The sequence below is a fragment of the Notolepis coatsorum genome (assembly GCF_963971535.1).
Source record: "Notolepis coatsorum genome assembly, chromosome: 6".
NCBI lineage: Eukaryota > Metazoa > Chordata > Actinopteri > Aulopiformes > Paralepididae > Notolepis > Notolepis coatsorum.
This window is the reverse complement of record NC_140170.1, coordinates 180,039,670-180,066,429: the sequence shown is the minus strand read 5'-3', so window position 1 is coordinate 180,066,429 and position 26,760 is coordinate 180,039,670. Positions and strand designations below refer to the sequence as shown.

General features: G+C 45.7%; 3 protein-coding genes across 3 annotated transcripts in view; 2 read left to right on the top strand and 1 right to left on the bottom strand.

Annotated features, from left to right (window-relative positions):
• LOC311229835 (histone H1-like) overlaps window positions 1–26,760 on the top strand; it is a gene marked incomplete at both ends in the record, with an annotated part of 105,714 nt that overhangs the window by 68,471 nt on the left and 10,483 nt on the right. The gene's annotated exons all lie outside the window — the stretch shown is intronic.
• LOC311231039 (histone H2B-like) lies at window positions 16,631–17,005 on the bottom strand (the record flags this gene model as incomplete). Its single annotated transcript, XM_084317508.1, has 1 exon — window positions 16,631–17,005. One exon carries the CDS (start codon window positions 17,003–17,005, stop codon window positions 16,631–16,633), a length of 375 nt encoding a protein of 124 aa, XP_084173634.1.
• On the top strand, window positions 19,156–19,566 carry LOC311231017 (histone H3.2-like; the record flags this gene model as incomplete). Its single annotated transcript, XM_084317486.1, has 1 exon — window positions 19,156–19,566. One exon carries the CDS (start codon window positions 19,156–19,158, stop codon window positions 19,564–19,566), a length of 411 nt encoding a protein of 136 aa, XP_084173612.1.

Sequence of the window (26,760 nt, the reverse complement as noted above, 5' to 3'; positions counted from 1 at the left end):
ACACTAGAACAGCCATGGAGAAAATGTCACTGATTCCCGCCGGAAGGGGTCAGATGACCCCACAGCTTATGAGAAATATGAGAAAAATAAACAGTGTAAACTTTATAATGACCTCTTAATATACAAATATGAGGTTTACCACAGTTTTAAGTGACAAAAAAAAGAAAAAATTATAATAATAATAATAAATAAAAATATTATTATTATTATTTTTTTTTTGGATGGAAGAGCCACACATTGACTGGCAAAGAGCCACATGCGGCTCGCAAGCCATGGGTTGGCCACCCCTGCGCTAGACGCTCACAAAGTTCTGTGATTTTCCACATATATGTGGAATAACGTTCTAATAAAATTTTCCTGAAGTCATTTTGAAATTTCAGAAACCGTGCCAGATAAAACGGGTACTTATATTGACCATATTGATCAATTGTTTACACTGCCTGTGTTGTTTTTTTACTACCTGTATACTGTGTTGTTTTACTACGGTACCCCCTCCCCCCCATGCTGCTATGATGCCTGAATTTCCCCAAGGGGATCAATAAAGGAATATCTTATCTTACTTTTAGGAAAAGTCATTGATTGACAGAGCTGGAGTCATTTGCCCCCTTGTCGGCTGTGCTAGTGTTAAGCAGCCTGCTACGATAACTGTTTTACTGATTCATGCCACTCTATATTATTAATATAATGAAATTACAAAAATGTTTGTAAATGTCCTTAGAATAGTGAGTGAGTATTTTATTTGGTTATCAGGGTTAGTGGGATCTAGATTATACCCGTTATTGCATGCAAATCCAATGGGATAGGAAAGATTGACCAAGCGCTGGTGACCATTTGAAAAATGCCACGGCCACCAGGGTGCTAGTTTGTAACGCCCCAATATCCAGTTTTGTTCCCAATATATCTATCAACACATCTGCCAAATTTGGGAGATGCTTCCAGCTGCAGCCGTTCAGACCAGCGCTTACAAGCCCCGCACATACAAGCCCCGCACATAGCACCCCTCGCTTCCATTGGCTGATTTTGGTCACGTGATATTGCCTGTGGCAGGACTATGCGGAAGTATCTCGAAGTACGTCTGACGTATCTCGAATTACGTCTGACGTTTCTCTATGTTAGCTAAGCGAACATTAAACGTTGTATTCATAAAATAATATAAAATCAGCAGCATGGGGAGGGCCGGGGGGAGGGGAGGTACAGGTAGTAGAAGACATAGAGGTACAGGTCACATAATTATAGTACAGTGGAGAAGTAAAAATGGAATAAAAGGCAGTGTAAACAATATTAACTCTAATAATAACACGCCTCGCGGGCTCATTATAATATGAGAGCCGTGGGTCTGCATTGTATAGAGCGGATCCCCCGGCCGTATTCAAGCGCTGGAGCGCTTTGCGATGGATCAAACTGTATTAATATAGTAGTAATAATAGTAGTTGGCTAGTTGCGCGCTTCTGGCCACCTCCCGCAGTGCGCGCATACACACATACTGTCTGTAGCTATACAGTACGTGCAAAATTAATTGTCAAGAGCCAATCGCACAGGTTGCCTCATCTCATGGCTCTGCAAATAGATCAAATCCATTCTGAGAACGGAATGCAGTGCCCGCGACGAGGGTCTTGATTGATTGATTGATTGATTGATTGATTGATTGATTGATTGAAAATTGTATTAACAGATCATGCTGGACCTACAAAAGGCCTTTGACACTGTCAATCACTCCATTCTTGATTGAACATTTTATTACCAGATTGCAGAATGGGTACAGTACAGTACAGCTCAATACACACAATGTTAAGGGGATGCAGACCAGAGAAATACTTTTGTCTTGTTTACATCAGGGTCCCCCATTTTCAATTCATCATAACATATGACATACACGACATACAGATAGACAGTACTGCTACATCTATACATTTATGACATACCAGATTTGCAAATACAGTATTGTTTGTGATACAAAAAGAGTCCAGAAAAGAGAGTATATACATTTGACGTAGAAACTGTACATTGGAGGAGGTTGGGTAGGTGGGGGGGGACTGTACATTGGAGGTGGTTGGGGGGGGGGGGGGGGGGGGGGGGGGGGGGGTTCGGGTAGGAGGGGTGGGGGGGGGGGGGACACTGTACAACTGTACAAGCAAAACTGTACATTGGAATATTGAAAACCATACTTGGTCATTTACTGTACATTGGAGGGGGTTGGTTACAACACAGGAGCAGAGTATAAACAACAGTACAGTACTGTTTACATCAGGGTCCCCCATTTTCAATTCATCATAAATGTACAGTTCCCTCCCCCTTGTATATATTTACTGTATGTCACAAATGTAACAGTACTGCATGGTCTGCATCCCCTTAACAATTGTGTGTATTGAGCTGTACTGCATTCTGCAATCTGTTAATAAAGTTTTCAATCAATCAATCAATAAATCAATCAATCAATCAATCAATCAATCGGTCACTGTACCCATTCTGCAATCTGTTAATAAAGTTTTCAATCAATCAATCAATCAATCAATCAATCGGTCAGGTCACGTGTACCCATTCTACAATCTGTTAATAAAGTTTTCAATCAATCAATCAGGGCCTGTGGTCACGTGTACCCATTCGGCAATCTGTTAATAAAGTTTTCAATCAATCAATCAATCTGTTAATAAAGTTTTCAATCAATCAATCAATGAATCAATGAATCAATCAATCAATCAATCAATCAATCAATCCCGCAGTGCAACGTGACCCAAATCATACGGCAATCTGTTAATAAAGTTTTCAATCAATCAATCAATCAATCCCGCAGTGCAACGTGCAACGTGACCCAAAATCACGTGACCAAAATCAGCCAATGGAAGCGAGGGGTTGCTATGTGCGGGGCTTGTATGTGCGGGGCTTGTAAGCGCTGGTCTGAACGGCTGCAGCTGGATACTATTGAAATTTGGTGCTTTTATCACAAAACGAACAATTGGTTTGATATGTTGAGCTATTAGACGGCCGAAGGTCTCTAGAGGCTTCCGTTAATGAAATGATTGATCTGGTTAAACAGACTATATGTTATTGTAATATGAACTACATAATATACTATAATAACACATTTCCGTTTGTTGGCAACGGTTGTTGGGTCATATCTTTATGAAATTAATGTGTTGATAAGATAAAAACTACCTACGTTTGTGAAAAGGGGCGTTGCTGCGGAACCAATCAAAACGCGTTACAACGTCAGGTGACTTGATTTCTCCCAATGACATTCCTCAAGCTCCGGAAACTAGGAAGTAAATTTGCGACTTGTCTGTTGACAACACTGGATAGCTCTGCATCGGTAAGCTCTCAATACTCATATACATTACTATTGAAATGCATTTTTACTTAACTCTACAGCATTATTCAAACGTGATAGGAAGGTATGAGTCATCAGCTGTTTATATGCATCCGTTTTACAACTTCCGATTACAAATATTGTAGCCAGCTCACAGACTAACGTTACGTTAGCATTTTAACTTTCTCAGATAGCAATCTAACATTACGTTAGTGTAGATCAAACAACTCTAACCCAATACTAATAATAGTAACTTGTTTCACATTCTTGCTGTGTGTTACACTATGGTATAGCGGTATGTGTTGTTGCCTGTGACGTTGTACTGCTACATATCTATTTATGACATACCAGATTTGTAAATACAGTACTGTTTGTCACAAGACGTTGTCACAACAGTTACATATGTACAAAATATACTGTCTCATAAATATACTCTTCCAATATATAAATATACATATAAATATATTGTTTTAGATGCTGTTGTCACTATGAATTACAAATGGGGGGCCCTGATGTAAACAAGACAAACGTCTTTCTCTGGTCTGCATCCCCTTAACAATAGTTTGATATTGGATGGTCCCTGTGCTGTTGTTTACTGTCTATCTGTATGTCATGTATGTAATATGTTATGATGAATTGAAAATGGGGGACCCTGATGTAAACAAGATGAAAGTATTTCTCTGGTCTGCATCCCATTAACAATTGTGTGTATTGAGCTGTACTGTACTGTACCCATTCTGCAATCTGTTAATATGATGAATAACGTTATCTATTGTAGTAACAATGTTCCAACATGTATTGATTGTTTTTCTGTTTCCCCAGATGCTCAACCCTGGACCACACGACAGATATATTCTAGGCCTAATTAACCCTAGCCTGAGGGTTCTATAGTAATCAATCATGCAAGCTCAAAGATTGAGCTCATGAGGTAACTGCTCTATATCAAGAACCATTATCAGAGTGGCAACTGCAGGACCTGTATTTCCCAAAACAATGAATATCATGATTGAATGAGAGGCCATGGTAAACAGCACAGTGAATAAACAATGTGCAGTCCCTTTATATATTGTTCTGGATAGAAGTGGGGCCAGGCTAATCTGCAAGAGCTCAACTTTTGAACAAGGATGGTCTCACATAAGCTGTCCGGGGACGACTCACACAGCTCTCTACTCTCTGGGCCCTGGACTGGACACCCCTCCACTGTACTAGTTACACATTACACACATACAAATGACAATAACACTATGTAACAACCATCAAATGCACTCACAGCACACACATCCACACGCACACACTCACTATTAAACAAACAACTGACTGCAGCACCCACTTTAGAACACCTAAACACACTTTATATTTATTGGCAAAGAATTTGCACTACAACCCATACCTCATTACACCTTACTGTAAATTGTACCTCATCCCATTTCTGCATTGTACTGTATAGTATATTGTATTGTAACTCAGTTACTTTTCTACTCTGCATTGTACATTGTATGTATATATTGAACAATTGTCTACGTACTTGACTTCTATTTTATACTTATCTATTTTTATCTAGCACAATCTCTGGAGCAAAACAGAAAGAAGCATTTTATATAAAAGTATTCTGTACTTCTGTATGACAACTAATAAAGAAACTTGAACATCAAAAAATCAACATTCTGTTCTCTATGCCAGGCTAGATCTGACCTTGACTCATGTTACAGGATTAATACACACTTTATACACAAATTGCATATAGCATTCTCTTTGGTAGCATTCATTCTGTGTTTATTGTGTCATACTGGGGAATAATATTAATATTATTATGTCCTATTGGGGACATAATTTAAAATTCTGAGCAATTCAATAGTTTTTTTTATGGAGAGGACGTCTGACATTAATTGAAAACTGTATTAACAGATTGCAGAATGGGTACTGTTCTGAAGGGTCTGCAATTAGCTGAAGGGTCTGCAATTAGGTAAAATTAGACCTAAAATAATCCCCCTTTAAGTTAATATGTGGGAGTTAAGTTATTATTTACCACATAATGTTACACTGTCTGCCTATTGATTGCATCTCAGGTTATATGACGGTGCTGCCATCTAGTGGGCCAGAGGTGGTTTAGTGTTCCCTCGTATCTGCGTCACTTCCTCTCTATGAGCTTGTGACGTTGAACTTGACCGGGCACGCAAGAGAGCGGACGTACACACAGCGTTGCTCTCGTTAACGTTATAAGTTTGACGGTGACCAAGTATGTAAAGTGGCTTACCAAGCGGACATTATACCACCAAGAGAGAGTGAGTTTTAGTACCCAGCTAATTTGATGTTTAGTAAACGTCTGGGATTAGCATATTACAGCAGACTATAGTATTCCCCATCTATCGTTACCAGTTAGCCGAAGCTAGCTAGCTCGGCGCTAATACCTAAAGTAGCTTCGGCTCATGCTTCGATAGCTGCTCTATACTGGACATATCAGTCGATATATAACACAGACCAGAGAACATTTAGATAAGGTCTGTGTCGCTGTAAAGGGACACAACTAGTCCTAAGAAGTAGCCATAGCAGTAACCTGTGGTACAGAGGGGACCAGCGTGTCTGCAGCAGCTGTCGGCGTGCGCCGTGCAGCACCACGGAGCGGAGCGAGACACTCGGACCACCACAGCGGAGCATCTGGTCTGCAGGAGCAGACTAGTGGCGCCTATTGGACTGGGCAGCGTCTTCCCGCCCTCATCAACACGCAGCGGTCTACTACTCCTCATCACCTCCATCTCTCTCATCCTGCAGAGGGAATTGTTCCTCTGTCACAGTGGTAACCGCGGCAACGTTTGGCCAGAACACTTTATTAGAACTATTTGGGCGCCCATCTAAATTTAGTAATAGTATTTAATTAGGCTTTGTGTAATGTGATAACAATATTTTGTATGTATCTTTTTCCCCTTTTTTGCTTATATAAAAGCATTATGTTTCAAACAGTTTCCTCGCTCTTTCTAGTTTAGGTGACTCCATTTTAAGTTATTCACTCAGTTGTGTATTTGGTACAATTAGTTTAAGAGTTAAGGCATCCTACCACACCCCCCTAAGGTGATAATTATATACAGTCCTCTAAGCTCCCGCACAATTTGGTCACTTCGAGCCGGAGTTAAACTAGATAGGATGTCACAAAAGAGCGAGGTAGGTTCAAAGGCCCCCCCCCCCCCTTCCCTGAAGGGAAGACACGTGCTCCTAGGGAGCGTAGATTACCCTCCCGACTAGATGACTGTGTCCTGGGTACACCCAGTAGCCCTAGTTCGGAGAGCAATCAGAATGTGCTATCAGCTGACCGGACAGTAGGGGACTTTACAACCCAGACGGCAGGCACACCCCAGCTAGTAGAGGGTGCTTCTGCCACACCACAGTTAGATCAGACGGCAGGCACACCCCAGCTAGTAGAGGGTGCTGCTGCCACACCGCAGTTAGATCAGACTCTGAGAACAGAGTCAGACCCGACTGACACCCCCCAGCGGCCTGAAGAGAAGAAGAGACACCAGGTGGCAGTCTCATGTAGTAAAGACATAACTACCTTCTCGCCACTGGATACCGCCAACCAAGATGAGTATGATGAGCAAGATGAGTCTGAAGAAGAAGAGGAGAGTGACTCCGCTGAAAACGACTCGCAACCTGGAAAGGATATTAATTCCCCAGACAGAGTGGAGCCACGCGGCAGGCAGGACTTCAATCACTTCCAACCGGGAGAGTTCTTCCTAGACACTCGCAGAACTAGTAGGCCCCCCAGCAGAGCACAAAGCAGAGGGAGCGTTACCAGCCAAACAGGACTCATGTTCCAATGCATGCAACAACAACGCGAAGATGCCCTCGCAAGAGAGGAGTGGCTCCACCGAGATGCGCTCGACAGAGAGAGAAGAGCCGCGGAAGCACTGGAGCGGGAGCGCGATAGATCGGCAGCCCAGGCCTTGGAGAACACCCGGCTCGCTACCGCCCAACTGCAATCGGCCTCTGCCTCCAGGCAATCATCAAGAGCATCCACTAGGAATAACTCACCCCAGCGCCGCCAGCCTGAAAGGGAGGAGCACCCGGCTACGTATCCCCGACCCCGAAGAAGGGACAAGGCCGACTCCGAAGACCTGGAAAGGCGACTGGCTCGTCTGCAGGAGGAATATACGGCACCAAGAGAGGCGCCACCCCGCTCTCAATGTGAGCGGCTACCCGCCACACACAGAGCAACCTCCAGATCCCATCAACATTGGCCCGTAACTGCACCGGCCCCTAGGTACGACCCGCTCCCACAGCGCCCACCAGGGAGCGCCATCCCATTCTTCAAAGACAATTCTAGAAGTCAGTACCATGACATGAGGATGTGTCTGGAGTTCCTCCTGGGCGCCGCCAACCACAGCGAGCAACAGAAGTTCCTCGAGCTGTCTATGCACTGTACGCTGCCTGCGGCCAAGCTCATATGCACTGCCAACGCATACTCCCCCACCCCCTATACTTCGTCTCTCCAGGCCCTGGACGAGCGCTGGGGACGCCCGTGGGACCACATATTGGAGGAGATCCACGAGCTGGGAGAAATGGCAGACATAAAGGACGACCACGCCCTGGACGCATACTCCTTGAAGGTACAGGCTCTGGTGAGCCTCCTGACGTTCCAAGGAGCCGCCGGCCGCACTGAGCTCTATGCAGGCTCCAACGTAGAACGCTTCGTCAGGAAGCTTCCAAAGGAAAGGGAAGAGAGGTTCCGACGGGAACACGAGCGTCTCCACCCCCAACAGCCACTGTCTACCCTGATGGAGCTCTCAGAGTTCCTGAAGTCGGAGATGAGGCACATCCGCCTCCCCAAGCGGGAAGAGCCGAGAGGCAGTGGACGAGACAAGTCCGACCGAACGGGGCGGCCCGTTAGGGTGCTGACCACCGTACATGAAACCAGATCAAAGGAGCACCAAGGGCCCCCGAAAGGCCAACGAGGCTTCTCCTCCCAGAAGAAAGGAGAGAAGAAGACTCCGCCGCCATGCCAGTGCTGCACAGAGGTCCACTGGCTAGACAACTGTCCCGTGTTCAAGGAGAAGACTACAGAGGAAAAGAAACAGTGGATAATAGAGAATAAGCGGTGCTGGAAGTGCGCCCGTGAGCACAGAGCAAAGGACTGCACCCTCAAGGGACCCTGCAGACAGAGCGGGTGCGGGAAGATCCACCTCACGGCCCTCCACGACCTCAACAATAGAGACGACAAGGCTAAGCCTTATGTGGCGGAAGTCCGTGATGAGCCCTCTAGAGAGCTACGCAACTACTACGTGGGCCCCGTGAGAGGCAGCACTCCCCGCGTGCTGTTGAAGATTGTGCCGGTGGTCCTGCGGAACCGCGACAAGACTCTGGAGACCTACGCGGTTATTGACGATGGCTCGGAGCGCACGCTGCTGATGCGTGAGGCTGCCATCGCCCTTGGACTCGTGGGCGACGCAGAGGAGCTGGATCTCCTCACCATCCAACCAGGGCGCACCACTATTCGAGGAGAAAGTGTGGCCCTCACCCTCACACCGGCCGGACGGCCGAAGGAAGTCTTCAAAGTGAGCCGCGTATTCACAGCTGCCGGGTTGTGCCTCTCCAGTTACGGCTACCCGATGGAGTCCCTCATGAAGAGGTACCCACATCTCCGTAATCTGGGGATCAACGCTGCAATGGAGGTGAAGCCCACCCTCCTGCTCGGCTCCGATAATGTGAACCTCACTTTACCCAAGCACATCATCCCGGGTCCACCCGGATGTCCCGTCGCCCTGGAGACTCCGCTAGGCTGGACCCTGCAGGGCCCCATCAGTCTAAGAAATCTGAACGCCCGTCAGACCCACTGCCTCTTCATTGGAGCGGGGCACGAAGACGAGGCATTGCTGGAGAATGTTCAGAGGTTATGGCGGCTGGACATTGCTCCATACAAAAACGAGAAGATACACACTCGCTCCAAAGAAGATAAGGCGGCGATGGATCTTCTCCAAGCCAAGACCAAGCGTGTCTGCGTGCGCGGTGTCCTCAGATACGCCACACCGCTCTTGAGAAGAGAGCCCATGCCGACCTTCAAGGTTCCCCCAGGAGTAGCGAAGCCGTGTCTGCTTAGCACTGAAAGAAGACTCAGCAGAGACCCCGAGACGGCTGCCGCCTACGCCACAGAAATGAGCAAGCTCATAGAGTCTGGACTCGTCAGGAGGCTGAAGCCTGAGGAGGCGGAAAGGAGTACCGAGTCATGGTACCTTCCACACCATAACGTTAAGCACAACGGAAAGAACAGAGTGGTCTTTAATTGCAGCTTTCAAGTGCGCCAGCAGAACCTCAACCGCTATCTCCTGCCCGGTCCGACTCTGACCCCTCCTCTCCTCGGAGTCATGGTGCGCTTCCGACGACAGAAGACCGCCATCAGTGGCGACATCAAACACATGTTCCATCAGGTGTGTTTGCTCGACGAAGATAAGCCACTCATGAGGTTCTTGTGGAGAGAAAACCCAGACAACCCGGAACCGTCCATCTATCAGTGGGAGGTGCTGCCCTTCGGGACGACCTGCAGCCCGTGTTGCGCCACCTACGCCCTGCAGCTTCATGTCGACGACGGCGCCGCACCCCCCGGAGTCTCCGATGCTGTCCACCACAGTTTCTATGTGGACAACTGCCTCCACAGCGTGGAGACCGCGGAAGAGGCCTACAAGCTGGTGCATGACATACGCACCTTCCTGGCCACCGCTGGCTTTGAGGTCCGCCAGTGGGCCACCAACGACCCTGAGGTCGTCCGAGACCTCCCAGACGAAGCGAAGGCTGACAGCAGCGAGACCTGGCTCTCCCAGTCAAGTGAGGACGCCCAGGAAATGACTCTGGGTCTCCTCTGGCGTTTCAAGTCTGACACCCTGTGTTACCGGCAAAAGAAAATCGAAACTCGCCATTACGTAACCAGGAGGTCGATCTACAGTACTCTGGCGAGTCAATATGACCCGTTGGGTTACATCAACCCCTACACGACTCGTGCCAAGGCTCTGGTCAGCGAGCTGTGGACTGAGGCGAAGGGATGGGATGACCCCCTACCAGAGACACTCGGGGCGAAGTGGAAGAAGTGGGAAGAAGAGCTCCCCACCCTCCAACAGATCGAGTTTCCCAGGAGCTACTTTCCCTCGAGCGTCAGTCTGACCGGCAGCCAGCTCTCCCTTCATGTATTCTGTGACGCGTCTGAGAAGGCATATGGTGCAGTAGCGTACCTGCGCGCGGTGGAGCCCGACGACACAGTCCACGTCTCCTTCATTCTTGCACGCTCAAGAGTTGCACCCAAGAAGCAGCAATCCATTCCCCGGCTGGAGCTCTGCGCAGCTCTAAGTGGAGCCCAGTTGGGAAAGATGCTGAAGGAAGAGCTGCACCTCCCCCTTCACGCGGTGTCGATGTGGTCTGACTCCACAACAGTCATCCAGTGGATCCAGTCGACTTCGTGCAGATATAAAGTATTCGTAGGAACAAGGGTGACAGAGATCCAAGAGCTTGTGGGGATCAGCTGCTGGCGATACGTTTCGACAGATGTCAACCCGGCGGACGTGATCACCAGAGGTGCGACCCTCGAGGAATTGGCACGTCCCAACCTCTACCACCGTGGACCCGACTACCTACGCAAGCCAGAAGAAGACTGGCCTTCTCCTCCGAACTTGGAGAACGCAGAGGTGGAGGTGGAACTTAAGAAGTCCATCTTCTGCGGCCTCACTGGACTCCAAGACCCTTCAGATACTGACGGTCCCAAGGTTGAGGATTGCCAGACCCTAGAAGAGCTCCAAGTACGTACCTTCCACCACCGGAACCCCGGTCCCGGAGACCCGACCCCTCTCAGCGCCGACGACTACGCCGCAGCTGAGATCATGTTGCTGCAGAGGGTGCAGCGGGAGGTCTTCCAGATCGAGATGGCGTGCTTGGGACGGAAGATGGAGCTACCAAGAGACAGCAAGCTGAGGCTACTGGCCCCCGAACTGGACGAGAAAGACCTCATACGTGTCGGAGGCCGCCTACGACGGGCTCAGGGCCTCACTGAGGACAGCAAACACCCCATCCTACTCCCCTCGAAGCATCCGGTGACTAACTTGGTGATTCGTCACTATGACACCAAATTGTATCACCCTGGAGCGGAGCGGCTCTTCGCGGAGCTCAGGAGAAGGTTCTGGATACTTCGCGGCCGGGAGGCTGTGCGGCGTTACCAACGGTCATGCACAGACTGCCAGAAGCTCAGAGCCCAACCCATCATGCCACGAATGGCTGACCTCCCATCCTGCCGCCTCCGTCTCCAAGAAGCGCCCTTCCACAACACGGGCATGGACTGCTTCGGGCCCTTCACCATCAAGGCGGAGATCGGGAGAGCAACTGCTAAGAGATGGGGAATCATCTTCAAGTGCCTCACCACGAGAGCCGTCCATCTCGAGGTGCTGGCTGAAATGACAACAGACAGCTTCCTCCAGTCATTCCGTCGATTTACTGGAAGGAGAGGGCGACCCCATACCTTATGGTCTGATCACGGGACGAATTTCAAGGGAGGAGAAGCTGAACTCATCAAGAGTTACCACCAGATGAGTGAGGAGTTGAGGGACGAGCTGGCCTCCCAACAGGTCACCTTCTCCTACAACCCTCCAAATGCACCCCACTTCGGTGGAACGTGGGAGAGAGAGGTCAAGTCAGTAAAGGCTGCTCTAGCAGCCGCGCTCAGAGGACAGGTTCCGAAGGCAGAGGTCTTCAACACCGTGCTGGTGGAGATTGAAGCCATTCTGAATTCCAAGCCACTGGGGTACGTCAGTAGCGACGCGGCCGATCTCGACCCCATAACACCCAACAGCCTTTTGATGGGGCGGCGAGACGCGGCCCTTCCCTTTGCGGTCTACGCCTCCACCGAGATCATCGGCAGAAGACAATGGAGGTATAGTCAGGCTTTAGCCGACCAATTCTGGAAGAGGTTCACCACCGAATATCTCCCATCGCTGCAAGGCCGCCGCAAGTGGATCACTGAAAGAGGCAACCTAGAACCAGGAACCCCAGTCATGATCGTGGATCAGGCGCTTCCCCGAGCCCGCTGGCTCACCGGAGGGGTGAAGAGTGTGGTAAAAGGGCAAGACGGAAGAGTCCGCTCTGCTATCGTGGAGGTCGGAGGAAGAACATACCACAGACCAGTGGCTCGACTGATCCGACTACCCCCGTACTCTGACTCTGACCAGCCTGAGTGACTACTAGACATTCAGCAGACCTCAGTACTGATTAGCGCTGCAAATCAGGGGGCGGCTGTTCTGAAGGGTCTGCAATTAGCTGAAGGGTCTGCAATTAGGTAAAATTAGACCTAAAATAATCCCCCTTTAAGTTAATATGTGGGAGTTAAGTTATTATTTACCACATAATGTTACACTGTCTGCCTATTGATTGCATCTCAGGTTATATGACGGTGCTGCCATCTAGTGGGCCAGAGGTGGTTTAGTGTTCCCTCGTATCTGCGTCACTTCCTCTCTATGAGCTTGTGACGTTGAACTTGACCGGGCACGCAAGAGAGCGGACGTACACACAGCGTTGCTCTCGTTAACGTTATAAGTTTGACGGTGACCAAGTATGTAAAGTGGCTTACCAAGCGGACATTATACCACCAAGAGAGAGTGAGTTTTAGTACCCAGCTAATTTGATGTTTAGTAAACGTCTGGGATTAGCATATTACAGCAGACTATAGTATTCCCCATCTATCGTTACCAGTTAGCCGAAGCTAGCTAGCTCGGCGCTAATACCTAAAGTAGCTTCGGCTCATGCTTCGATAGCTGCTCTATACTGGACATATCAGTCGATATATAACACAGACCAGAGAACATTTAGATAAGGTCTGTGTCGCTGTAAAGGGACACAACTAGTCCTAAGAAGTAGCCATAGCAGTAACCTGTGGTACAGAGGGGACCAGCGTGTCTGCAGCAGCTGTCGGCGTGCGCCGTGCAGCACCACGGAGCGGAGCGAGACACTCGGACCACCACAGCGGAGCATCTGGTCTGCAGGAGCAGACTAGTGGCGCCTATTGGACCGGGCAGCGTCTTCCCGCCCTCATCAACACGCAGCGGTCTACTACTCCTCATCACCTCCATCTCTCTCATCCTGCAGAGGGAATTGTTCCTCTGTCACAGTGGTAACCGCGGCAACGTTTGGCCAGAACACTTTATTAGAACTATTTGGGCGCCCATCTAAATTTAGTAATAGTATTTAATTAGGCTTTGTGTAATGTGATAACAATATTTTGTATGTATCTTTTTCCCCTTTTTTGCTTATATAAAAGCATTATGTTTCAAACAGTTTCCTCGCTCTTTCTAGTTTAGGTGACTCCATTTTAAGTTATTCACTCAGTTGTGTATTTGGTACAATTAGTTTAAGAGTTAAGGCATCCTACCACACCCCCTAAGGTGATAATTATATACAGTCCTCTAAGCTCCCGCACAGGTACAATACAGTACAGCTCAATACACACAATTGTTAAGGGGATGCAGACCAGAGAAAGACTTTCATCTTGTTTACATCAGGGTCCCCCATTTTCAATTCATCATAACATATATGACATACATGACATACAGATACAGTAGGCCTACTGCTACATCTATACATTTAATTATGACATACCAGATTTGCAAATACAGTACTGTTTATGATACAAATAGTCCAGAAAACAATTGCAGATGGGATGCAGACCAGAGAAAGACGTTTGTCTTGTTTACATCAGGGTCCCTCATTTGTAATTCATAGTGACAACAGCATCTAAAACAATATATTTATATGCATATTTATATATTGGAAGAGTATATTTATGAGACAGTATATTTGCAGTCCAGAGAAAAACTTTCGTGAGAGACCAACAAAGTGAGGTATGTAAAAACTTGGAATCAAATTGTGGTCGTAGATCTAACGTTAATATCACGTTAACAATCCAATGGCTAGAAAGCTCACCTGACGTCGATATGGCTTAATACAGTGCGAAATACAATCTTATATTAAGAAACAAAACACAAGTTGAACATAGTTTTGAACGTTTTATTACAATAGTATTTAGGTCGGACCGTCGGATCTAACGTTAATATCAACCATCTAAAGCTCATCTGTGATTGATTGATTGATTGATTGAAAAGTTTATTAACAGATTGCAGAATGGGTACAGTACAGTACATCTCAATACATACAATTGTTAAGGGGATGCAGACCAGAGAAAGACTTTCTTCTTGTTTACATCAGGGTCCCCCATTTTCAATTCATCATAACATATATGACATACATGACATACAGATAGACAGTACTGCTACATCTATACATTTATGACATATCAGATTTGCAAATACAGTACTGTTTGTGATACAAAAGTGTCCAGAAAAGGAGTGTATATACATTTGGCGTAGAAACTGTACATTGGAGGAGGTTGGTGGGGTGGGGTTGGGTGGGTTGGGTGAGGGCTGTACATTGGAGGTGGGGGGGGGGTGGTTGGGTAGGGGACACACACACATTTTACACTGTACATTGGAATATTGACAAAGCCTTACTTGGTCATTTACCGTACAACTAGGTTAGGACATTTGTAGGGGCCAGTTTCGAATTGCAGTCTCACATAGGTGTTTTTTGAGAGTGTTTTTGAAGGTGGGTAGTGATTCACATTCCTTTACAGCTTTAGGCAGGGCGTTCCACATTGATGTGGCATAATTGCGAAACGTGTTTAGTCCCTTGTTTGAGCCGAATCTGGGTTTTACATGATTTGTGGAGCTCCCTCTGGTGTTGTGATCGTGGTATTCACTGACCTTTGGGAAGTATTTTGACATGTACATGGGTACCTTGGTCGCGTAGTGTATCTTGTAGACCAGGCCCATTGCAAGTTGCTGTACTCTGTCGTCTACTCTAAGCCATCCTAGGTTGTCAAAGTGGGCAGGGGTGAGGTGGGTTCTAGGAGTCAGGTCAAGTAGTAGTCTGACTAGCTTGTTTTGAGATGTTTGTAATTTGTTTTTTAGTGCCTTTGAGGTGCTTTGGTACCATGAGGTGCAAGCATAGTCGTAGTACCCTTGAATGAGTGCTCCTGCTAGAGTCTTCAGGGTATATACTGTTATGGTTAATACAGTGTGAAATACAATCTTATATAGTAACAAAACAATACACAAATTGAACATAGTTTTGAACGTTTTATTACAATAGTATTTACTGTCATGTTGCGATGTATAATACAGCTAGCGTTCCAGTCAGATTCTCCGTTCTTGTTGACAATTTTGGGGTCCGTACTTCCCGTTTCTGTATCCTGATTGGTTTATCAGCTAGAGGTGTCCCAAGATATGCATGAGCAAACATTGAATCTAAATGTAAGATTACGAACACCGATGACCAACAGACGGCTGGCCAACAAACGTATTTTGACTCAACATAATAATTAGATATTACACACAAAGAATTGTGTAGTCTGCCAACATGGATCAATCAAGTTCACTTTAGACTGACTCGGCCTCCCATCTATATGCCGCGCCACTATAAGGGGATGCAGACCAGAGAAAGACTCATCATGCATACACTACACTGGTCTTCTGGATATATCTGCTGTGAGACACAAATATGTGCTACTCTGTCTCACTAGCTGTGTCCATTAGTGGTGGACAATGTCCTTGTGGTTTTAACTGATTTCTGATTTTCTTACTTTATGAAGCACAGATGATGGAAGATGGGACACTCCTGGGGCAGGCTGGAGAGGTTGGCTCAGGACCGGGATGGTTGGAGAAGCCTTGTTGACGGCCTATGCCCACAGGCACCGCACATCTAAAGGGCGCTCAGCACCATGGACAGTACCAGACCACACTGACGAAACCATTTTGGAAACCGGGAAAGCTTGCAGGCTAAACCAAAATGGACCCCAGACAACTAGACAAGACTGTGGGGCAAAGTTAATGGGATAGTTTGGATTGTCCACATTTTTAAACATGGGTTATTATGCAATATTTGTCAGCAGTGTAATCGATGCAACTAATAGATCAGAGAAAAGGCTAACTGAAGACTTCAATATTCAAGTCAACATGACACCTACTAATTCCATATGGAACCAGAACATACTTAAAATAAATAAAATAAGTAAGTATATACCGCCTAAATTGCCCCGTATCGTTTTGCATAATTAAATGAGATCGGTGTTTTGAAATGAGAGCAAAGAAAGTCGTGGGTAAAGCTGTTGTAGAAAATGTCAAGTGACTTATATAACAATCATTCTGAAATGTGGAAACCTTTAGGACAAAGCAATTGTTGAAAAACAATCTGAACTCTCTCAATAAAGTGTGGGTGGCTCTTAAAAGAGCCTTTGGTATATCTTAAGTGAACGGGGGTTTACTTGGAGCTAGTGTACTTGGTCACAGCCTTGGTTCCCTCGGACACAGCGTGCTTGGCCAGTTCACCGGGGAGCAGCAGGCGGACGGCGGTCTGGATCTCCCTTGAAGTGATGGTCCTACGCTTGTTGTAGAGAGCCAGTTTAGAGGCTTCTCCGGCGATGCGCTCAAAGATGTCGTTAACGAAGGAGTTCATGATCCCCATGGCCTTGGAGGAAACGCCGGTGTCGGGATGGACCTGCTTCAGCACCTTGTAAATATAAATGGCATAACTCTCCTTCCTGGACTTTCTGCGCTTCTTGCCTCCCTTGGCGGTTGTCTTGGTGACGGCTTTCTTGGAGCCCTTCTTGGGCGCTGGCTTGGCTGGCTCAGGCATGATGATCAATCGGAACTAAACAGGAACGAATGTGGAAACAGAAGCGCACTGCTGCGCCTTTATAGGTCAAATTGTGCAAATACAGCTGCGTGGCTTCTTGTATACGATTGGTTGAGAGGCTTTGTCGCACATTTCCCGCGCACAGGAAGCTATTTGCGCGCAAAGCCATAATAACGCAATTGTATTCTCTTAGCATAACTCCATAGCCACACTTGAGATTATCAGCCAAGCAATAATCGACATGAAACTGCATTTTTCAAAGACAATGATTTTGTGCACCTTAAATTATATATATATATATATATATACACACCCACACATTCATATACACATCTGTCTGTACATAACTGCATATAATCCTTTTTACATGTATTTGGCATAACTTTTAATCATGGAAATGCCAGTATACATTTATAAGGTGAGAGATGTTTTCTGATGGTGCTGAGTCGTCTCCATGAGCAGGTTTCCTCTTGTTTGGGTTATTACTGATCATAAACAGATGACACAGACCGGCATGGTCTCACCATGAGCTACATGTATCAGTACCTCACTGTGGTACAAGATAATAATACAAGTATGACTCTGACAACATAGTATGTTTCATTCCTTGAGCTATTTCTTCTGAATGTATCAAAAATTTAGCTGGCAGCCTACTGCACCACATTCTAAGATACTTTACTTCACAATGAGTTGAGCCCTAACAATAGAGGCCTGTATATCTGACCTATAGGCTAAACACAAACTGTAATGTTTGTGTTGTTCTGTTTCTTCCAGTATGGCTGCCTGGATCATATGTTGGCACATAATTATGTTTCCCACTACCTCACATTAAATATCTACACAAGCAACCATTATAGTATACAGAACAAGTGGAACATTGTCTCACAAAAGGCTCTTTTATGGACCCCCACTATTTAAATGAAACAGGCACGGCTACATAACACAACCTGTAGTTCTACCCATTTATTTATAATGTGATTAGTGATTCAGACCAGCAACATTGGCAGGTAAAGAAAATAGTCTCAACGAGTCACACCGCTTCAGTTGAGCCCCAACAATTGTGGAAATACACAAATTGCTGTCATGTCTATTTATGTTCGTGCATGCTGTAATCTGTATATATAACCCTTACTATTTATGTTTCTCAGTTCAAATTAATCATCACTTGACCTCTATGACATGCAATTTATAATTTTACATTATATCGTTAAGCCTTCAAAACAGGGACAAAAACACTGCAGACAGACAACACACTAAACATTACTTCTAAACAGCACTGTAGACGTGTACCCACGGTCAAATGTTATGCATTACGTGTTTATCGTCTTACATTTATGTCTGAGGTAGCGAGACAATGTAAGTTACAACCAAATTGTATTTTGACAAACGGAAATATTGCATTTTCAAGAAGAGGTGGGTGGCTCTGAAAAGAGCCTTTGTGGGGTTTGTCGAAGAGGCTAAATAATTTACTTCTTGGCAGGCTTAGCAGCCTTCTCGGTCTTCTTGGGCAGAAGGACAGCCTGGATGTTGGGCAGCACACCACCCTGAGCGATGGTCACTCCTCCCAGCAGTCTGTTGAGCTCCTCGTCGTTACGCACGGCCAGCTGCAGATGGCGGGGGATGATACGACTCTTCTTGTTGTCACAGGCAGCGTTTCCAGCCAACTCCAGTATCTCAGCGGTCAGATATTCCAGCACAGCGGCCAGATAAACCGGGGCACCGGCTCCAACACGATGAGCATAGTTGCCTTTACGCAGCAGTCTGTGGACACGACCCACGGGGAACTGAAGCCCGGCACGAGAGGAGCGAGTCTTGGACTTAACTCTGGCCTTTCCTCCGGTCTTTCCTCTTCCAGACATGTTTATTATTCTCTTTCGCTAAACGAGTTAGAAAATGAATGCAGCGAGTTTGCGAATCGCGTTTTATCTTCGGGCTTGTGTTTTCTCACCCAATCAGGAAAGACGTTTTCTTGGCGGTTTTTACAAAAGACGAGTCCTCCAATCGTCGTGTGAGATGTAGGCGGAATAACGAGCTCACAGAGTGGAGACCAATCAGAAACGACTGCGCCTCCGCGTTAGTAATATAAGGCCAGGGTTTCGGCGCAGCAGCGTGTTATTCTTGTTCGACTGAAGAAAATATAGTTTCTCATAATGGCAAGAACTAAGCAGACCGCTCGTAAGTCCACCGGTGGCAAAGCCCCAAGGAAGCAGCTCGCCACCAAGGCTGCCCGTAAGAGCGCACCGGCTACCGGCGGCGTGAAGAAGCCACATCGTTACAGGCCCGGTACCGTGGCGCTGAGAGAGATCCGTCGTTACCAGAAGTCCACCGAGTTGCTGATCCGCAAGTTGCCTTTCCAGCGCCTGATCAGAGAAATCGCCCAGGACTTCAAGACCGACCTGCGCTTCCAGAGCTCTGCTGTCATGGCTCTTCAGGAGGCCAGTGAGGCTTATCTGGTCGGTCTGTTTGAAGACACCAACCTGTGCGCCATCCACGCCAAGAGGGTCACCATCATGCCCAAAGACATCCAGCTGGCCCGCCGCATCCGTGGAGAGCGCGCTTAAATCTGCTTTGTTTTCCTACATTCATAACCCAAAGGCTCTTTTAAGAGCCGCTACCGTAATCATGAAAAGTACATTCCATTAACTCATTATTTCAACATTCCAGTTATACTAAAATCATCACTTTAATTCTGATATTTAAAGTATTTAGACTCCAAATTGCCATATAACATATTTATTGATCCCCTTGGGGACATTCGTTATAGCAGGAGAGGGGGTTACAGGTAGTATAATACATACAGGTCAATTATATTACAGTGGAGAAGTACAAATTTAATAAAAAGTCAGTGCATCTTAGAAATATGGGAACATAGGCCCTACATTTTGAGTGAAAAGAAAATCTGGGGCTGTGGGACCATAGGGCTGACCCCCATGATGCAACACATTACATTGACCTCGATAGGGAAATTCAAAGTTTTACAGTCGAGTAAAGTAGTTTGAATATGGTCATCTGTGTTTTGTGTGTTAATTACAGCTTAATGAAATAAGGTAGCACTCCATAAGGCACCATATTGCTATGTTTTCATTTATATTTCATGGTGCTGTAATTAACAAGGATTTTCTCTCAAGGGCAGGTAGTGGGAGGAATTAGCTCAGGAGTCAATACATTTCCATCTGTACGAGGTGTATAATTTATGTAATATGAACTTTGCTATTTTGCCCATATTTTATTTTAGGAGAAACAATGTAACTGCACGGGTTCATACACTGAGACAATAGGACATTCTTTATTGGTAGTTTGAAATTCAAGATGACAAACTGGTTTTCAACTCAATGTTGCAGCAATCAACAACAGCTAAAAAGTAACCCATGACCATACACCCATAATTATACATGTTCCAATCATACATATAACTCAGAGTTAGGGGGCAATAGCCTTTTTCTGCCCCTTCTCTCATTGAGGGCAGGTAGTGAGAGGAATCAGCTCAGCAACCACAGATTTCCATCTGGTTTCATGCTGAACTAGTTTGAGGGGCTTCATTCATAATGTCATTAACAGACTCAAACGCTGACACATCACTCTGGAGAAAATATCAATCATGCCGTCCTTGTACATTTCTTTCCAAGTATTTAACATTCATTCAGTTGCTATTTTACAGATATTTATTGTTTTTGGAACATCAATGTTGGAACAACTGGTTGTGTGCAGGCTGTGGCAGGTTTCCGTGTTAGTATAATACTCTGAAGTGGAGCCAGGCGAGGGAAATACATTATTCAGAGCACAATTTTACAAACTACAGACACAATGAGCTGTAACTCTGTGATGATGATTCCTCTTCATCGCGACTTTAAACAACTTTATTGATTAGTCATTTAAAAATTAATTATAGAAAGGAAAAAGGGAGATTGGGAGAGTTTAATAAATAAATCATGAAGTTCTTGTTTCGTTCTTGTATGTCATAAATGTCTGGATGTAACAGTACTGTATATCTGTATGTCATAAATGTTATGATGAATTGAAAATGGGGGACCCTGATGTAAACAAGAAAAAAGTCTTTCTCTGGTCTGCATCCCCTTAACAATTGTGTGTATTGAGCCATACTGTATTGTACCCATTCTGCAATCTGTATCTAAATCTAAAGTATTCAATCAATCGTTTCCATATTTGTTAAACAGGGATTGGTGTGTTGCATCAGTGAGCATTATCAACTGATTTTTAATGCAAATCTCCTATGCAGGACACGTGTATGCTTTCTACAACACAGTTGTGTTTCCGGGTTCTTCTGATCCCATTCTTGGACAACCATTCTTTCTTTGACTGTTCTCAGCCCAGCTGACTGGTGAACATTATTGTATATTTATTTGGAGTTTTTTTTAGGTGTGAATTTGTCACATTGCTCCATGTGGGGGTAGAATAGTCAGAGTGGTTTTAAGTAGCTTTCATATTCTAATCACTGTGCCTCCTTCTGCAGAACACTTTCAGGTGGTTTAGCCTCCTTATTGCCTTGTTCCAGACAGGTTATGTGGGCTAGACATGTTGTGTAGATGTTGGCGCCAAGAAGACAAACTTGCAGAGGCTCCAAGAAAGCCGTCACCAAGACCGCTGCCAAGGGAGGCAAGAAGCGCAGAAAGTCCAGGAAGGAGAGTTATGCCATCTACATTTACAAAGTCCTGAAGCAGGTTCATCCCGACACCGGCGTTTCCTCCAAGGCTATGGGGATCATGAACTCCTTCGTTAACGACATCTTCAAGCGCATCGCTGGAGAAGCCTCGCGCCTGGCTCTCTACAACAAGCGTCGCACCATCACCTCCAGGGAGATCCAGACCGCTGTGCGTCTGCTGCTGCCCGGTGAGCTGGCGAAGCACGCTGTGTCTGAGGGAACCAAGGCTGTGACCAAGTGCACTAGCTCCAAGTAAACTACCCTGTTCACTGAAGATTAACCCAAAGGCTCTTTTAAGAGCCACCCACTCTGTCCTGAGAGAGTTATTCCTATTATTCTCATGATCGCGCTGTTCAGCAAAGTGGTATTGCCTTTCGTTTGAACAGTTATTATCATGGTAGGGCTGTCTGTCGGGAGATGAAGTTGTATAATGTTACTTATTGATTAATAAATTACTAAAAACGAATAGTTTGGATGGCTATTAAGTTGCAAATTATATTTACTAGTCAAAATCCAGTGATTTTAGGTTGTTAATTAGCTAGATTGGATAGACTAGCTTGTACATCACATTTATACAGTAAATTAATATATTCACCTGCTGTATTAGAACCCTGGTCAATGATACATTATTGGACTTTATAATACACATGGATAATGTTGATTTGAGCATTTTCAAAGTGGAAATGCTATTCTAAAAATAATACATTCCAGGCTAATTTAATTATAATAAACGATGAACTCCCATAGCCAAACACATGTCCTATGATTTCCAACAGTCAAGTGCAAATAGTATTCATTATTTGATCATATGAGCTCTGTATATTTCTGTACAATTTACAACCTTGCGTTATATGTTAAATGTATTATTACAACAACAATAACCTTTTATGACTTTATTGTTGACATCAAACTCCAACAATCAGAAGTCTAAAATCTGACTTCATAAGTAACCCTCAGCAATTCTGATCATCTCCGGTCCCCTCTCCCTCCATGTTTAGCAGGATACACAGCCTCCACATCTGGCTGAAAGGTTACTCTGCTCATCAGGCATCCCCTGTGGTTTGGACTTCAACAAATGCACTGATAAACCACACCATGCTCTCTCCACTCGTAATGTTAATGCTTCAAATCTAGTCACAATTTCTCTAGATGTGTTTCTGTTGTACAACATAAAATCACAGATTAGGGCCTAATTTTTCTGAACAGTATTTACTAATAAGGACACTTTTGATCAAACTGATCAGCAGCTCAATAGTTGCTTTTATGTTTCACAAGGTGCTCTGAATCTGCCCTTACAAAAAAATATTTTCTGTTTTACCATGGTACCAGTCATACAAATTATTTACCATGGTACAGCCATATAGTAAATGTAATGAAACCATTAATAACATGGTTATAACATGGTATAGTCCATTTTAAACCATGATATCAATGGTACATGTCATTATTTTTTATCATAGGAATGCCAGGATACATTTTTGTAAGAGGTGTTTTCTGATGATGCTGAGTTGAGCCGATGGTTTACTCTTGTTTGGGTTACTAAACAGATGACACAGGACTGGGTCTCACCATGGGCCATGTGTATAAACCAATGCCCCACTATGGTACAGGTAGTAGAAACATAATTTGCAACTTAGCCATCCAAACTATGATTAATTGTAAGTCATTTATCAATCAATAAGTATCATAATTTATACAACTTCATCTCCCGACAGAACCCCCTACCATGATAATAATGCCTCCAATGCCCCACTATGGTACAGGTAGTAGAAACATACTATGTTTCATTCCTTGAACCATTTCTTCAGAATGTATCAACATGTACTACACCAATAGACACTAACAATAGAGGCCTTGCATGGACTGTTTGTGTACTTCTTTCTTACAGTATGATTTTATTATGATCCCCATTAGCTGATGCAATCTTCCTGGGGTGACAATATACTTTCTATCAAACATATTACATGATACTGCATTCCTAAACATAATGGAATCATACATAGTACAATATACATTAGTTCAAGTTCAAGTTCTTTAATAGTTGTCATACAGAAGTACAGAATACTTTCATACAAAATGCTTCTTACTGTTACGCTCCAGAGACTGTGCTAGACAAGATAGTATCAAATAACATAATAACATAATATAGCATGAATTTAGAAGAAGAAAATGAGGTCACAGTGTTCGGTATAGACATATGTACAATGTTCTGAGTTACCATATAATATACAACACAATACTATGCAGTGTACTAATGTACAGTACTATCTAGTGCAAAGCAGAAATGGGATGAGGTACAATTTTAGGTACAATTTACAGTAAGGTGTACGAGTTGTAGTGCAATCCTTCATCCATAAATATAAAGTGTGGGGAGTGGGTGCTACAGTGTGTTTGTTTAAAGTGGGTGTGTGCTATAAAGTGTGTGGAGTGGGTGCTACAGTGTGTTTGTTTAAAGTGAGTGTGTGCGTGTGGATGTGTGTGCTATGTGCGTTTGGTGGTTGTTGTTGTGTAGTGTTCATTCATTGTTCGTTTAGCAGCCTGATGGCCTGGGGATAGAAGCTACTTCTGAGTCTTTCTGTGCTCGCCTTGAGACTCCGGTATCGCTTGCCTGACCGCAGCAGTTCAAAGAGGCAGTTGTTCGGGTGACTGGAGTCTTTAATGATTCTCTTAGCCTTGCCCTTGCAACGCTTGTAGTAAATGTTCTGGAGGGTGGGGAGCCCCCCTCCAATTGTGCGTTCGGCTGAACGTGTCACTCTTTGTAGTCTGCTTTGGTCTTGTGCAGTGCTATTCCCAAACCAGGAGGTGATGTTGCCGGTCAAGATGCTCTCTATTGTACATGAGTAGAAGTTCTTAAGGATCTTCTGGCTGACTTGGAACTTCCTTAGGCGCCTGAGGAAGTAGAGGCGTTGTCGTGCCTTCTTCACCACACTGTTAATGTGTGTGGTCCATGTCAAGTCCTCGGATATGTAGGCTCCGAGGTACTTGAAGCTGTTGACTCTCTCAACCGGTGCCCCGTCGATGCTGAGGGGGCTGTAGTCCTTGACCCCCGACCTCCTGAAGTCCACAATCATCTCCTTTGTTTTGCTGACGTTCAGGGAGAGGCTGTTTTCCTGGCACCATCCCGCCAGGACCTTGACCTCTTCCAGGTAGGCCCTCTCGTCATTGGCAGAGATCAGGCCCACCACCACTGTGTCGTCAGCAAATTTGACGATTGTATTGCTACTCCGCTGAGCCACACAGTCGTGTGTGTACAGGGAGTAGAGGAGGGGACTCAGAACACAGCCCTGGGGGGCCCCTATGTTGAGGGTGATGGATGAGGAGGTGCAGTTGCCTGCTCTCACCACCTGGGGTCTGCCAGTCAGGAAGTCCAAGACCCACTGGCAGAGGTCATAGCCCAAGCCCAGGTCCCTGAGCTTGGCTATGAGTATGGAGGGGACTATGGTATTGAATGCCAAGCTGTAGTCGATGAATAGCATTCTCACATAGTTCCCCTGCCTCTTGTCCAGGTGTGATGCTGCTGTGTGCAGCACATGGGATATGGCGTCCTCCGTGGACCTGTTGGGGCGGTATGCAAATTGCAGGGGGTCCATGTTGATGGGGAGGGAGGAGCAGATGTAGCCCTTTACTAGCTTCTCAAAGCACTTCATGGCTATGGAGGTGAGAGCTACAGGGCGGTAGTCGTTGAGGCAAGCAGGCTTGGATTTTTTGGGTACAGGGATAATAGTGGACTTCTTCAGGCAGGTGGGGATGACAGCCTGTTCTAAGGACAGGTTAAATATGTCAGTGAATACTGGGGCCAGTTGGTCGGCACAGACTTTTAGGACGCGGCCGGGGATGCCGTCCGGACCTGCTGCCTTCCTGATATTCACTTTTTTAAAGGTCCGCCTCACCTCATGCTCTGTTACCCTGAACACTGCGCCTCCATCAGCAGCCGACCCCCCCCCCCCCCATTGCCGAGGCTTGTGAGCTGGTGTTGTTATTACCAGCATCAAACCTCGCATAGAAGGTATTGAGGTCGTTTGCTAAGGAGATGTCACTGTTCAGTTTGAGGGAGGCGCCTTTGTAGTCTGTCATCGTTTTGAGCCCCTGCCACATAGCTCTAGAGTCAGCTTGTTCAAACTGGAGTTCAATTTTATCCCTGTAGCGCCGTTTGGCCTCTGACACTGTCCTCCTTACGTTGTGTCGCGCCACCTTGTGGTCATTCATGTTGCCTGCCACTAGGCCGTCATTGTATGCTTTGGTGCGCTCTCTCAGAGCTTCACGGACGGATTTGTCTACCCAGGGTTTTTGATTTGGGTAAACTTTCATTTTGGTAGTGGGGATTGTTTCTTTCACCCTAGTACAAACATAGTCCAGCACTGTCTCCGTGTAGACATTAATGTTATCTGTGTCGCGGAACACAATCCAGTCTGTGTGGTGAAACACTGACCGGATCGTCTCCTCTGACGTCACATCCCATTTCTGCACCTCTCGCGAGACTACGGGAGTACTTTTAATTCTCTGTTTGTACTTTGGTGAAAGAAAAATTGACGCGTGATCTGATTTACCAAAGCCACTATCAGAATGAGCCTTGTAGCCACCTTTAAATTGCGTGTAACAGTGATCTAGGATGTTACCGCCTCTGGTGTTGCAAGTCACATGCTGATAGAAGTCGGGCAATACCTTTCTCAGATTGGCGCTATTGAAATCTCCCAGTACTAAAATGGCGGCGTTAACGTTAGCCACTTGTATTCTATTTACCTCGTCGTGTAGTCTGGAGAGCGCAACCTTGTTGCTGGCTTGCGGTGGAATATACACTCCGATCAGGACGATCGCCGTTAACTCCCTCGGGAGGAAGAAAGGACGACACTTGATGGTTATATATTCCAGTTCTGGGGAGCAGTGGTTGGATAATTCCTTCACGTTCGTTGGGTCGCTCCAATTTTTGTTAAACATGAAGGCAATACCTCCTCCACGTTGTTTACCGGACTCTGATGACCTATCCTTCCGATGGATAAAGAAGTGATCCGCTGGTTGAATTGCGTGGTCTGGGACGTCCGGCGTCAACCACATCTCGGTGAAGCAGAGGACATTGCAGTCCCTAACGTCTCTTTGA